At 41.5% G+C, this 14,956-nt stretch overlaps 1 protein-coding gene across 3 annotated transcripts in view; it reads left to right on the top strand.

The window, feature by feature from the left end:
* EGFL6 (EGF like domain multiple 6) overlaps positions 1-14,956 on the top strand; it is a gene marked incomplete at both ends in the record, with an annotated part of 69,109 nt that overhangs the window by 24,085 nt on the left and 30,068 nt on the right. For all 3 annotated transcript variants that reach the window (XM_080718358.1, XM_080718359.1, XM_080718360.1), the window contains 3 exons: positions 6,889-6,981; positions 11,026-11,145; positions 14,442-14,561. In XM_080718358.1, coding sequence (XP_080574484.1) covers positions 6,889-6,981; positions 11,026-11,145; positions 14,442-14,561 — 333 coding nt within the window. The remainder of the gene's footprint in view (positions 1-6,888; positions 6,982-11,025; positions 11,146-14,441; positions 14,562-14,956) is intronic.

The raw sequence follows: 14,956 nt of genomic DNA on the forward strand, positions 1-14,956 counted from the left end.
TTTTTCCAATTGTTTTTTCTGATATTTAATAAAATACACATTTTAATTATTAATCACCCAACCAATAGTCTCTAGCCAGAATAGTTTTGCTACTCATATTTTTCAAATGCATAAAGACAATCTCTAAATGATTACAGGGAACACAGGTATATATGCAAAAATTTTAAGTATTTTTCTGATTCTTTTACATAAATTGAAAACTAAGGAATCATAATTCACCTTGGACATTGTTTCTCAGCTGATATATTTGAGAAAAGCCTCTGATAGTTTCAAGAGGGTTGAAAAGGACAGAGATAAGCATGGAGTTTCACTGGGTTTTGTCTTTTGTATTTTTTGTCTTTTACTTCTTGAAATGACTAACACAGTGTATAATTCCTCCTAAATATCAGAACAGGGACTAGCAATCTGGTCTCACTGTGCCTGTAACTTCAAAAATTGGCAAATGCTGGAACCCTAGTCCTTTATCTATTGAAAAGGACAATAACATGACTGTGTATTTCATAAAAGCATTAAAATATTAGCTGATTTTAGGAATAATGATTCTACCTTCTATTTATTAGTCTGTCCCTGTCCCAGACTCCTCCTTTCTACCTGGTCCAAAAATATATGCATGGATTATAGGTGATGGCAGAATTCAATCATATCGAAAATCCACAAAACAGTTAAGACAATAATACTGTCTCCACACATTCTACATAAAACCTTCAGCCATCCTGGTCCCCATGTGATCAGATGGTAAAATCATGAAGATGCTAAAATAATGAAGATCATCACAATGTACTCAGATAAAGAAAGTTAGAACATATCCATGGAATCTGTGTCAATTCAAAGGGTGACTGGATCCTCACCCTGATTGGCTTCATGGTGTCATGATCAAGGACATCAGAATCTACACTGACACAAGTGGCCTTGGACAAGCTAGGTTAGCTCACCAAGATCTATTTCCTCCTCTGCAACTTGGAAAAAGTAGTGCCTACCTCAACAGGTACAGACAGTAAGCATTAAAAGAGATATGCTTATTATCTGGCATACAGAAAATACCTTGGAAATTCCCATTGATTTAGAAAGGGCTATTGACTCTCATCACAGACTTCTGTCCATTTAAGTACCAGGTGAGCCTGGCATGGTGGTATATACCTGTAATCCAAGTACTTGGCCAGCCTCAGCAATTTAGTGAGACTTTCAGCAGCTTATTAAGAATTTGTTTCAAAATAAAAAATAAGAGCCAAGCATGATGATGCATGCTGGTAATTCCAGTACTTGGAAAACGGAGATAGAAGGATCCCAGTTTCACAGCCAGCCTCAACAACTTAGTGAGGTCCTCTGCAATTTAGTGAGACCCTGTGTCCAAATAAAAAGTAAAATAGGACCGGAGTTGGAGCTCAAAGGTAAAATGCCCCTGGGTTCAATCCCCAGTACTAAATAAATAAATAACTATTAAAAATAAAATAGAGCAGGGGGTGTAGCTTGGAGGCAGAATGTCCCTGAGCCTAATCCCTAATACCACAAGAAGAAAAAAAAAAGTACCAGGTAATGGGAAAATTGTGTGGCTTTATTCTTTTTCTAGACACAACATAACACAATTTTATTTGAAGTCAGCTGGGTGGAACGGGAAAAAAAAAACATGCGAAACACATGATTTGGAATCTCTCTTACAAGTCACACCTCAGCACCTACTGCCATAAAACTTGTAAGATCGAGCATGTCACTGCTGAATAATAAGGGTATGCTCTGGCTTTCTGGAAGGTCTAGTCTTTAACTGGATCAGAGCAGTTTGGCCTCAGTGGACACAGCCAATCACATTCTCAAATGCTTTTGTGGACTATATACAACAGGCACAGGAAAGATCAAGGGCAGAGGATTCAGGCTGAACATTCAGTATACAAACTTTGCAAGAGGTGACAAACAGTACCTCTGCTACCCCAGTTACATATCTTGGTTTTAAATTACAATGTTTTTGTTTTATGGGGGGGTTGGGTTTTTTTTGTTTGTTTGTTTGTTTTTTGTTTTTGCGGTACTGGAGATGGAACCCAGGGCCACTGTATCCTGGATTCCATCCCAGCCCTATTTTTTAGTCTTTTCTTTTTTTATTATTTCTTGGGGAGGTACTGGGGTTTCTGGAACCCCTTCTACCTCTGGGCTATACTCCCAGACCTATTTTTTATATTTTTATTTATAAACAGGGTCTCTTAAGCCAGAACGGCTGGCTTCGAACCTGCGTGATCCTCCTGTCTCCACCTCCCAAGCGCGGGGATTACAAGCGTGCACCACCATGCCTGGCGAGTCTTTTTATTTTTGAAACAGGGTCTCACTGAGTTGTGAAGGGCTTTGCTAAATAGCTGAGGCTGTCTGCAAACCTCCATCCTTCTGTCTCAGCCTCCTGAATGCTGGGATTACAAGCGTGTGCCATCACGCCCGGCTAGATTGCAATGATTTTTATATCTCAAAATCTGTATCATATTTTAATCAGTTTTCATGTGTTCCTTCAAGAACTGAAATAACAAAATAACTAGGCTACTTAGTCCTTGATGGCTGGGTTTCTTTTGTTGTCATTTTTGTTATTTTGATACTTTGGATTGAACTCGGGGGTCATTCTACCTCCAAGCTACACCTCAAGCCCATTTTATTTTATTTTATTTTATTTTTTGGTGGTACTGGGGGTAGAACCCAGAGGCTTTCTACCTCCAGGCTATACTCCCAGACATATTTTATACTTTATTTAGAAACAGGGTCTCACTAAGTTGCTGAGAGCCTTACTAAGTAGCTGAGGCTGGCTTTGAACCTGTGCGATCCTCCTGTCTCAGCTTCCCAAGTGCTGGGATTATAAGCGTGCGCCACCACGCCCGTCTTTTATTGTACTTTTTGAAACAAGGTCTTGGTAAGTTGCTGAGTCTGGCCTCCAACATGTCATCCTCCTGTCTCTGCCTTTCAAGTACTGGGATTATAGGCATGTGTCACCATACCTGACTGACGGCCAGATTTCTGATTTCTAAGCCAGAGTGTGGGCTTCACAGTAAAGAGAAGCACAGGTCCCAGTTTGCCAGGTCTTCTCCTCCATCCATTCAGTCATACTTCGTTTCTTCTTCTCCTTCCTCTTCCTCTTCCTCTTCCTCTTCTTCTTCTTCTCCTCCTCCTCCTCCTCCTCCTCCCCCTCCTCCTCCTCCTCCTCCTCCTCCTCCTCCTCCTCCTCCTCCTCCTTCTTCTTCTTCTTCTTCTTCTTCTTCTTCTTCTTCTTCTCTCTCTCTCTCTCTCTCTCTCTCTCTCTCTCTCTCTCTCTCTCTCTCTCTCTCTCTCTCTCTCTCTCTCTCTCTCCAGGATGGAGCTCTTGGCCTCTGCCCTGACAGGCTCTGCTTCCAGTAGAGGGTCTGATGAACTCCGTATCATTAACCTTAAATGTTTGTCACTTTAGAGAGAGCGAATAAAGAGTTGTCCATGAACAAATCCCTAATGAAAAGTTGCAGATGGAGGAGCTATGGGGGAGAATTGAAGAGAGTTTTTCTTTGTGGAAAGCACACTTCAATCTCTGGCCACTTGGGACACAAGTTAAATTTCCTTTTGCCGTTGCACATCGGCTGTTTAAGTCACAAGATTCAAAGTGACCGTAAATTGAAAACATCTTTTTGAAGCTTTGACCTTAGAGCAAGGATATTATTCATCATTTCTCCTATGTGCTATTTGGCATTTTTCCTGGGCTTTCCTGTCTAGATCACATCAGAAATCAGTTTCTGGGGAATGATCAGAGATCTTCAGGGCTTAAAGAAATAAAAGATTTCTTTTTCTAACATCTGAACTTAATGCTGCATCATCAAGCACATACCCATAACAAGAAGAAATTAAAGTCTATTCCTTTTTTTCTAACTGTGGAAAAAACTTACTGGGGAAGCATTTTTTCCTATCTTCTCAATTATGATTTGTTCAGTTCCTTAACATGTTTCCCTGTTGCAAGCTTTATACCCCAGTTGCGCATGGTGGCGCACACTTATAATCCCAGTACTTGGAGTCTGAGACAGGAGAATCTGGGTTTGAGGACAGCCTCAGCTATTTAGTGAGACCCTTTACAACTTAGTGAGACCCTGTTTCAAAATAAAGAATGAAAAATAGGTCTGGGGGTGTATTGTGGAAGTAGAAAGCCCCTGGGTTCCATCCCCAGCACCACAACAACAAAAAAAAGCTTTACACCCATTACTTCATTCATTATTCAAAAATATTTGCATATAGACATGCTCACAGAACTATGGAAGAGAAACACTGATGATTGTTAATAAGACCGATTGATCAATTACCCAGGAGAGGCCTGCCCAAGTTCTCTGTTCTTAAAGTTGGGTCGGAGTTCACATATGACTGGAGAAATCTGTGAAGGACTCTGAAAGTAATGGTCCTTGAAGGGTGGGAAGGATTGGACGGTGGGAAGGGTACACAAGGCAGGGGTAACAATAGGCAGAAAGAGGCAGAAAGCAAAAGGTATAGGTCTAGACTACAATAGACAACTGGATTTGGCCATAGAGTTGCTTACATCTAGGGAACAGTGTTAACTAAGCCTGGAAAAGTATATGAGGAAGAGGACTATAGTGGGTTTAACCCGATCACACATCTGGCCTTTATTCAGGAGGCACCAGAGTTACATGATGACTCCATGCAACATGCGCCATGGTCAGAGCCATGCTTTTGGACACTTTAATGTTGTGTCTGGTGGCAGATTTCTCTGGAGCAGAGCCTGTAAAGGGGATTCTTGTTTAAATATCCCTTTGAAAGCTGCACTTAGGAGAACTCTATAGGTGAGTGAGAGAGCAGGAGGAGAAGCTAGACAGGGATGAGGTTTTAGGAGAAGTCTACCTGGACATTGTAGCATACACCTGTAATCCCAGTACTGAGGAGGCTGAGACAGGAGGATTGCAAGTTCAAAACCAGACTCAGCAACTTAGCAAGGCACTCAGTAACTTTGTGAGGCCATGTTTCAAAATAAAAAATAAGCAGTTCAGAGGTAGACTTTCTGTGGGTCCAATCTCCAGTACTGCAGAGAGAGAGAGAGAGAGTGAGAGAGAGAGAGAGAGAGCGTCAGGCAAGCAGGCAGACACTAGCTTCCTCTTGATACCACAAGAATCTCTCTGGGGTGTTAGGTGCCCCAGGGGAGCTTGTCCTGTCAAGAATCATGGAAGTAGGCTGTTAGTGTTCTGCAGCACTGAGCCACCAATCACAGACCATGGATGGAAAGGGAAAGGGAGGAGACAGGTGTGGCCTAATGATCCAAGTGTCTGTGGGTGATGCAGTTTCCATTAGTTCAATGAATATTTGTTCAGTGAATGAATTTGGTGATAGAAACAAGGAGTAGGCTATCGCAGTTGGTTCGGGGATAAGGAAAAATACAGACTACTGAGATTTCAAGTTCAGGTAACTGCGAGAATGGTGACATTAACAAAAAATAGTGTGTATAGTTAAGGGATCATTTACGGAATGGGCTTGTTTAGAAATGGACCTACTAAAAGTCAGAGAATGGAGGGGCTGAGAAGTCAGCTACATTCATGGGCAATTGCTGGGTGATTCTTTCATACCGAGGCTATTTCCTGAGCTCCTACTAGATCCACCAGCCATGGAGAACCCTCCATACATGATAAACCTTTCTCTCACATTCATTATTTTTCTCCCTCTCTCCTTCTCTTAGAATTTCCCCTTTTTCTTTTTTCTATCTACTGCTTTTTCTTCTCATTTCCTTTCAGAGAGCAAGACTCACACTAGCCATCATCTTTGACTATCTTTTTCTTTATTCCATCTCAGTTACAATATTCTGCCAGTGTCGTTTCTCCTACCACTTATTCATTGAACAAAGATTGATTGGGTGATTACTTTGTGTCTGGTGCTAGGACACAGAGATGAATAACATGAAAAACAACCCCTGTCTTTGTCATATCATCCCTTTCTTTGTCATCATCATTATATTTTGAGTTCCATCCTTAGGGTTAGAGGTGATACCTCCCTGTCTGTAATGTGTAGGTCATTCTCTTTGACTGATAATGCACAGCATGAAGAAAATATTAATCATTTAGCCGGGCATGGTGGCCCGCACTTGTAATCCCAGCATTTGGGAGGCTGAGACTGGAAGATCATGGTTCGAGGCCAGCCTCAGCTACTCAGTGAGCCCCTTCACAACTCAATGAGACCCTGTTTTGAAATAAAGAATAAAAATAGGGCTGGGGCTATAGCTCAGAGGTAGAATGCCCCTGGGTTCCATCCTCAGACCTGCAAAAAAAAGAAAAGATGCCAGAGATGGGGAAAAGGGGAGAGATCTTGGCTCTTGCCAGGGTTCCTCTGGGGTCTCTTCTGGCTCAGGTATTTTTCTTCTTTTATGAAATGTTTTGTGTTGAGTCCAGCATGGTGCCACCAGCCTGCAGTTCCAATACTGCAGAGACTGATACAGGAGGATCACAGGTTCGAGGCCATTATCAGCAACTTAGTGAGACCCTCAGCAATTTAGCAAGACCATTTCAAAATAAAATAGGGTTAGGAGTATGGTTCATAGGTAGAATGCCCATGGAGATTTGATCTCTAGCAACACACACACACACACACACACACACACACACACACACACACAGTTGTAGTCTGGACGGCTTTATATATCTTTGAACACAGCTTGAAACATGACATAGATGAGCAAATAAGCACAACAAATTGACACACACACACCCCCCGAATGGTGGGTGTGAGGGGTGGCCTTTTCTCAAGGAAAACTGCCCAGCATGTCAAAGGTGAAAACAGATTCGAGAGGAGGCTGGTCATCTGCTATGTATCCCCAAAGAGTTGTCTTCCAAGCCGAAGGCGACTGAGATAAACACCCATGCATTTCACTCACCCATGCATTTCACTCTGTCAACACTTCTGTTCTTTTGCCAGCTACCTGTGAACCTAGATGCAAATTTGGTGAGTGTGTAGGACCGAACAAATGTAGATGCCTTCCAGGATACACCGGCAAAACCTGCAGTCAAGGTCAGTACCCAGGGTCATAGGACAAATTTGATCTTTGCAAGGGGGACTGGGACAAAATATACTGTCAGCATTTCTTAGGTTATTCAGTTGACTCTTTAAATGAATGTGGGTTCAGGATAATATTTGCCATCAAACTCCTCTCATTGATAAATGTAAAAAATATTTAGATGGTTTTGTCAACATGCTCATTTTTATTTAACATTTTTACTTTAAAAATGCAGTGATGAGCTGGGCTTGGTGGCACATGCCAGTAATCTCAGTTCTTAGGTGGCTGAAAAGGGAGGATTATGGATTGGAAGTCAGTCTCAGAAACTTATCAAGGCCCTGTTTCAAAATAAAAAATAAGAAGGGCTGGGGGTATAGTTTGAAGGTAGAATGCTCCTGAATTTAATCTCTAGTACCAAAAAAATTCAATGATGGGAAAGGATATAAATTAATAAGTGAGAGTCTCCACTTTTTATTTCATGTAGTTGACCATTTGTTCTCGATCCTCGAAGTCCTTTGCTTAGAAATACTTAAAAACATCTGGGCGTGGTGGTGCACGCTTGTAATCCCCGCACTTGGGAGGCGGAAACAGGAGGATGGCGCTGGTTCGAAGCCAGCCGCGCTGGCTTAAGAGACCCTGTTCCCAAATAAAAATATAAAAAATAGGTCTGGGAGTGTAGCCTGGAGGTAGAAAGGCTTCCAGGAACCCCAGTACCACCAAAAAAAAAGAAATACTTAGAAACAAGTATTTCTCATCGTTATCTCTCCCTATTGGCACATACAGAGGTACCTCATACTTAGGAAGGCTGTCTATCAGTCCCTAGCATGCATATTTTTATCATTTATGAAACAGATGCTTTATTTAACCACTATAAATATGCTGTCTTTAGTTATGCATCACTGCAAACAGTGATAAATCAAACATCGTTCTACTCATACCTCTGCACTTTTGAGTATTTTATAAAATAAATATCTAAAATAGAATTGTTGGGTTGAATGATGTGCTTTTTTATTGTAACTGATACTTTTTTGGTACTGGGGATAAAACTCAGCTACATCTAAGCTACGCTCAGCCCAATTTTTGTTGTTGTTGTTTTTTATTTGTAATAGGACTTAAATAAGATGCTGAGGCTGGCCTCAACCTGTGATCCTCCTGTCTCAGCCTGCCACCAGCTTCAAGAAAAGAACCCCAAAGGTGCTTCTTAGAACTCTATCCAACTGCTTGAGAGGGATGTGTCAAGAATCATGTATTCAGTCTTGGCAACTTAACAAGACCCTATTTCAAAATAAAAAAAAGAAAATAAGTCTAGGGTATAGCTCAGAGGTAGAAAGTCTCTGTGTTCAGTCCCCAGTACTAAAACACAACCAAACCAAACCAAACAGAACAAAGAATCAGATGCTGAGAAGTGAAACATCAGCTGCATTCCTTACCAGAGCTTTGATAGCAGAAATCTTGTTTTTCCATATATTTTGGATTCTGTACCAAGATGATTTCCCAAGAGATTTGGAATACAGACCACATTTTTTATGCCAGTTCTCAAGATTTAGTAAAGTATTAACATGAGGGAATGTTCCAGTTGGCTCCAGTTTGGGGGTTTTCTGTGTTTCTCCCACAGTCTCTCTCCCCATAGCAGCCTGATCAAAGTCCACATATAGCCATTTGTGGTTACAGGCTTCAGCCCTCAACTGATGTCTTGCCCAAAAATTCTCCTTCTAAGAGATGAGTGAGTCACCCCTAAGTTAGGGCCGAGGAATGGGGTATTCCTGGGTTTCCCATCATGTCCAATCAACATTTTCCAGTTCCCACTTTTGAAGAAATTGGGATCTGCCAGGGAGATGGTGCAGTAGAGGGGAAAGGCAACAAAGAGGGGGGTTTGAGCTTTCTAGCCAAGTAAGGTATTGGAAAATCCCCATTGGAAGGATCTTTACAAAAGCAAATTAGGTGTTTTTGTTTTTGGTTTTGGTTTTGTTTTGGTGGTACTGGAAACCCTTCTATCTCCAGGCTACACTCCCAGACCTATTTTTATATTTTTATTTGGAAACAGGGTCTCTTAAGCCAGCACAACTTGCTTCGAACCTGCACGATCCTCCTGTCTCTGCCTCCCAAGCGCAGGGATTACAAGCGCCCACCACCATGCCTGGTGACCATCCTTAGTTTTGAGGGCATGCTTTGCCCAGTGCAATGCTGCACCTTTGTCTTACAGGGAATGTCATTGTTACTCCTTTCTGTTTCTTCCTTTGGGGAGTGAGGGAAGATAGGAGGCCCCTAGACATGACCACATTTTTAAAAGATGAGCTTTTGAACCCATAATCCATTTTAATGATCTATTTTCCTTCTGCATCATCTTTTATTTTAATAAAACGTGACTTATTCCTAATGATTTTACAAGACAGCGAAGAACACAGAGAAAAAAAACACTGAATCTTATTACCTAAAGACGACCATGGTTAGCATTTAAAGCACAGCCTCCCAGGCTTTTATTTTTTCCTTACACATTTGTTTTATTTTATTTTACAAATTTGGGGTCAATCTATACATATAACTTTGTAAACTTCTCTAATCCTCAGAAACATCCTGTGAACATCTTCACATGGGATTAAATGTTGTCCTCTAATCTCCCTGCCAACAGCTTCCCAACAGAGCTTTCTCTAGAAGGATGGAAGCCCAAATAATTGGGACACCTGGGAACCACCCCAAATAACAAAGAGCTGGGTGTGGTGGTCCACACCTGTAATCTCAGTACTGGAAAGCTGAGACAGGAGAATCACAGATTCGAGGCCAGCATCTGCAACTTAGTAAGAACTTCAGCAACTTATCAAGACCCTGTTTCAAAATAAAAAAGGGCTAGGATAGAAAATAGGTACTCCAGAAGTAGAATGCCCCTGGATTCAATACCCAGTATCACAAAAAGAAAATTTGAGAGACCCTCCCCACAAGAAGACCTCTCATGCCCCATCCAGTCATTTCCACCCCATTAAAAATTGCAGGTTCGTGGCCAGCCTCAGCTACGCAGTGAGGCCTTCCACAACTTAGTGAAACTGTTTCAAAATAAAGAATAAAAATAGGGCTGAGGGTGTAGCTTGGAGGTAGAATGCCTCTGGGTTCAATCTCCAGTACTACAATATATGTACATATATTGAGTGTACCGCAATATATATATATATATATATATATATATATATATATATATATATAGACCTCACCATCACAGATAAGTTGCATCTGATTTTTAACTTTATCTAAAATGGGATCATATAGCCGGGCGTGGTGGCACACGCTTGTAATCCCCGCGCTTGGGAGGCGGAGACAGGAGGTTCGCGCAGGTTCGAAGCCAGCCACGCTGGCTTAAGAGACCCTGTTTCCAAATGAAAATATAAATAGGTCTGGGAGTGTAGCCCAGAGGAAGAAGGGTTTCCAGGGTTTCCAGGGTTTCCAGGAACCCCAGTACCACCAAAAACAAAAAAAGAAAAAAAAAAGAAACAGGATAAAATGGGATCATATAGTTTATTTGTATGTATCCAGCTTCTTCTACCTGATACATTTGTGAGATTCAGCCACTGTTGCCTAGAATTTTAGTCTCTTCAAGTTCATCGCTATATAGTATTGCATTGCATGACTGTGCAAATTGTTAATCCTTTTGTTAGGAACTGTTCTAATTAATTCCAGTTCAGGGATATTAACAATAGTGCCAGTGTGATCATTTTAGTGCAGTTTTGGGGGGATAGCACAAATCCACATTTCCATTGGGCATACACCCAGGACTGGAATTTGCTAGGCCATAGAATTGTTATGTCTGCGTTCAACTTCTGTAGATTCTGCCATTTTTCCAAAAGGCTTATATCAATTTACTTTCCTTCCAATGGAGAAACTTCATTTCACTTGTTCCGCATCCTTTCCAATCCCTCCAAATGGAATTTTATAATGAGAAAGCAGGTGAGAAAGTGGTGGGGTCCAGGGGAGCCATCACAATGGTCTTTCCCAAGATCGGCATCTAGTGCTCCCATCTACATGTTCCCCGCGTCAGTTAATTTTTCTCTGTTTTTTAATTGGCCCTGCAGATGTGAATGAGTGTGGAGTGAAACCCCGGCCTTGCCAGCACAGATGTGTGAATACACACGGCAGCTACAAGTGCTTCTGCCTCAGCGGCCACATGCTCATGCCAGACAACACTTGTGCCAGTGAGTTTGAACACCCAGCACTTTCAAGTCAAGTTTGAGGCTGGGGCTTTTGCCATTTGATGCTTGGAAAGAAGCTGACTTGAGTGATCTTTTAAAATTAGTTTTTATTAATCATTTACTGGTACATTGTAATTGTACATGATACTGAAATTCACTGTATATACACATAATATTATTTGGTCTGTTTCTTTTCCCATACCTCTCCTTTCCTTTTTTTCCTCCCTCTCACGATTCTCTTCCATTACTCTACTGGTCTCTTTCCTCGTTTTCTTGAGGTCTTCTGTTCTTTTTTTATTTTCTCTCTTAGCAAGCAGGGAAATGTATATCAAAACTACACTGAGATTTTATGTAACACCAGTTAGAACAGCAGTCATCAAAAATATACACAATAATAAATGCTGGTAAAGACATGGGAAAATAGGAACTCTTATACACTATGGGATTGTAAATTACTGCACCCGCTATGGAAATCACTGCAGAAATTCCTTAAAAGACTAGAAATGGGCCAGGCATGGTGGAGCATGCTTATAATCCCAGGATTTGGTAGGCTGAGACAGGAGAATCTTGGTTCATGGACAGCCTCAGCTACTTAGTGAGCACTTTGCAACTCAGTGACACCCTGCTTTATTTTTGTTTGTTTTTGTGGTACTGGGGATGGACCCCAGGGGCTTTCTACCTCTGGGCTACACTGTCAGACCTATTTTTTATATTTCATTTGGAAACAGGACCTCACTAAGTTACTGAGAGCATCACCAAGTAGCTGAGGCTGGTTTCGAACCTGTGTGATCCTCCTGTCTCAGCCTCCCAAGTACTGGGATTACAAGCATGTGCCACCATGCCCAGCTGAGACACTATTTTAAAATAAAGAATAAAAAATAGGTCTGGAAGTGTAACTCAGAGGTAGATGACCCTGGCTTCCATCCCCAGTACCGCAAAAAAATAATAATAATATAATAATAACTGCTGACAAGGACATGGAAAATAGGAATTCTTATACTAATATTGGTAGGATTATAAATTAGTGCAAACAATATGGAAATCACTGTGGAAGCTCCTTAAAAGACTAGAAATGGAACCACCTTATAACCCAGATATGCCACTCCTCAGTCTTTTTCCAAAAGAATTAAGTCAGAATACTATAGTGATCCATGCACATCCATGTTTATAGCAACACCATTTACAACAGTCAAGTTATGGAACCAATCTACATGGCAGTCAACAGATGAACGGATAAAGAAAATGTGATGTATACACACAGTGGAGTTTTACTCCCCCATAAAGTATAAAATGATGTCATTCGCGGGAAAATGGATGGAATTAGAAGACATTGTGCCAAGTAAAATCAGCCAGACTCAGAAAATCATGGGCCACATGTTTTCTCTCATTGAGTGATTTTTTTGTGTGTGGTACTGGGGATGGAACCCAGAGGCATTGTACCTCCAAGATACACCCCCAGCTCTATTTTTTAGTCTTTTTTATTTTTTTTTAAACAGGGTCTCAATGAGTTGCGAAGGGCCGCACTAAGTAGCTGAGGCTGTCTGGGAACCAGGGATCCTCTGGTCTCTGCCTCCCGAATGCTGGGATTACAAGTGTACAACACCAAGCCCAGCCTCTTCATTGAGTGATTTTTAAAAATTCTCTAACATCTCCCAGACTAAAACATCTTTGGGCACTTACTTCTTTTTTAACATTATAGGAAAATGTACATAAAATGAAATTCATCATTTTAGCAATTTTCAAGTATGCGATTCAGTGGCTTTCAGTACCTTTACAATGTCGTGCAACTGCCACCACTATCAAGTTCTAGAACATCTTCATCATTCAGAAAGAAAAAAACCTTGCCAGTTAGCAGTCGCTCCCCACTCCCCCTTCTCACTGCCCTGGGCAGCTACTAATCTGCTTTCTGTCTCTATGGATTTGCCTCTTCTAGACACTTTATAAATAAAAAGTCTAGTTGGGAGGATAATAAATTATATATCAATATCTGTATCTGCATATACACAGAGAGGGGGTCGCGTTTCGTCCTGAAACTAAACACATTCAACAAAATGGGCTTATTGTTTTAGGGAGGTGATAAATTTACATGCCATCTCAGGACATCAATCCTTCCCACCGGCTACCTTTCTCACGCCCCTTGCCCCACTCCCAAAGATTAGTGACTCTCTTTGGAAATACATTCCGACTCGCATTCCTGAAAAGAAAAGCCCTTCTGTGATAAAGAAAAACCCATGCCCTGTGGGAGGAAAAGAGTCTATATCCATTCACTGATGGAGAGGGAAAGCTTTTCAGGGTTTAGATTGCAGCTGAAAGGCAAACTCACCCTCCCTGTCTGCCTTTCCTCCTCCCCTCCTGTCTCCCCATCTCTCTTTCCAATTCCCTGCAGCCCCCATCCAACCTGGAGCCTGTGCCTTTATCCCCCAGGCTACCCACCCGTCCTGGGCTTTCCCAAGGTTATAAAATCTTGGCTGGTACATGGTTCACTGTTCCCAGGCTCCTCCCTATCCTGTCCCTCTTCGCTTGAGTGCCCCTACACCACCAGTCACTCAGATCCTCCCTTTGGAAGCAAGCTTAACAGATAAGTTAAAAAATTATGTCATTTGCAAAAAAGTGGATAAAACTAGGGTATATTATGTTCAACTGGTCTCAGAGAGTCATGTTTTCTCTGACGTGTGGCAGCTAAGAGAAAATAGGAAACAAAAAGGACTTCCGAGTGAGAAGAGTCTAGTAGAATAGTAGAAGGTGATTGTGGGAGGGAGGTGAGGAGAGGAAAAGGAAGGGCTGAGGAAAGGAACCGTTCAAATAAAGCTATGTCCATATGGGAAGTTATCACTACCAATCTCACTAACATCCAGGAGAGGGGAGCAGGGTGGGATCCAGAGGGAAACACACCAAGTGCTGTGTATATGGGTGTTGGTATCACTTTGGACCTCACTATGATGTATAGTTACAATGCGCCAATAAAAGTATAAAAATAAAGAAATAAAAATATCCATCTTAAAAAAAGAAAGAAGTGGCATGAGCACACATACACCTGAGAAGACAGAGATGGACTCTGACAGCTGTGTGCCCTGCCTACAGACAGTCAAGTTCAACATGTTGGCCAACAAGACAGACCAAGACGCCATTCCTGCAAAGATCCTTTTTTTTGGTTTTCCATTTGGGACTCAAAGAATGAAACTTGTCCCATGATGCCATTGCACAGGCTTTATTTAATGTTTCAGAATTGGGAGGTTGTTTGTTGGGTAGCATTTTGATCATCTTGGGAGAGACAGGCTAATCCTTGCCTACCTTTGCAGACTCTAGGACATGTGCCAGGACAAACTGCCAGTATGGTTGCGAAGACACAGAGGAAGGACCACGGTGTCTATGTCCATCCTCGGGACTCCACCTGGCTCCCAATGGAAGAGTCTGTCTAGGTAGAAGAGCAGGAATCTTCTCCATTTCTTCTCCTCCTCCCTCCATTCCTCCTCTATGTAACTCCCTTTTCACTGATCGCAATTGGTTTGTTGACAAAACATTGTACAGATTTGTGTCCATTTCTGAGATGATGCATTTAGCTGTTTACCCTTTAATCATGCTTCAGTATGCTAGAAAGAGCACTTTTCTAGTATACCAGATTAATTAATGTCATAGTGGAAAAAAGATAAAGGTAATTTAGTTATGCTAGCACATTCACCCTGCATATGTTGCTTCATTTACCATTATATAGAAACTCTACCACTCATATTTTGTCATCCAATGAATATGGTACTAAGGGCCATGGGCTTTATGCCAAGTTCTAGCTAAGATTTTTCTGGAAAATTCATTTACT

This window comes from Muscardinus avellanarius (genome assembly GCF_963383645.1).
Source record: "Muscardinus avellanarius genome assembly, chromosome: X".
NCBI classification, from domain to species: Eukaryota; Metazoa; Chordata; class Mammalia; order Rodentia; family Gliridae; genus Muscardinus; species Muscardinus avellanarius.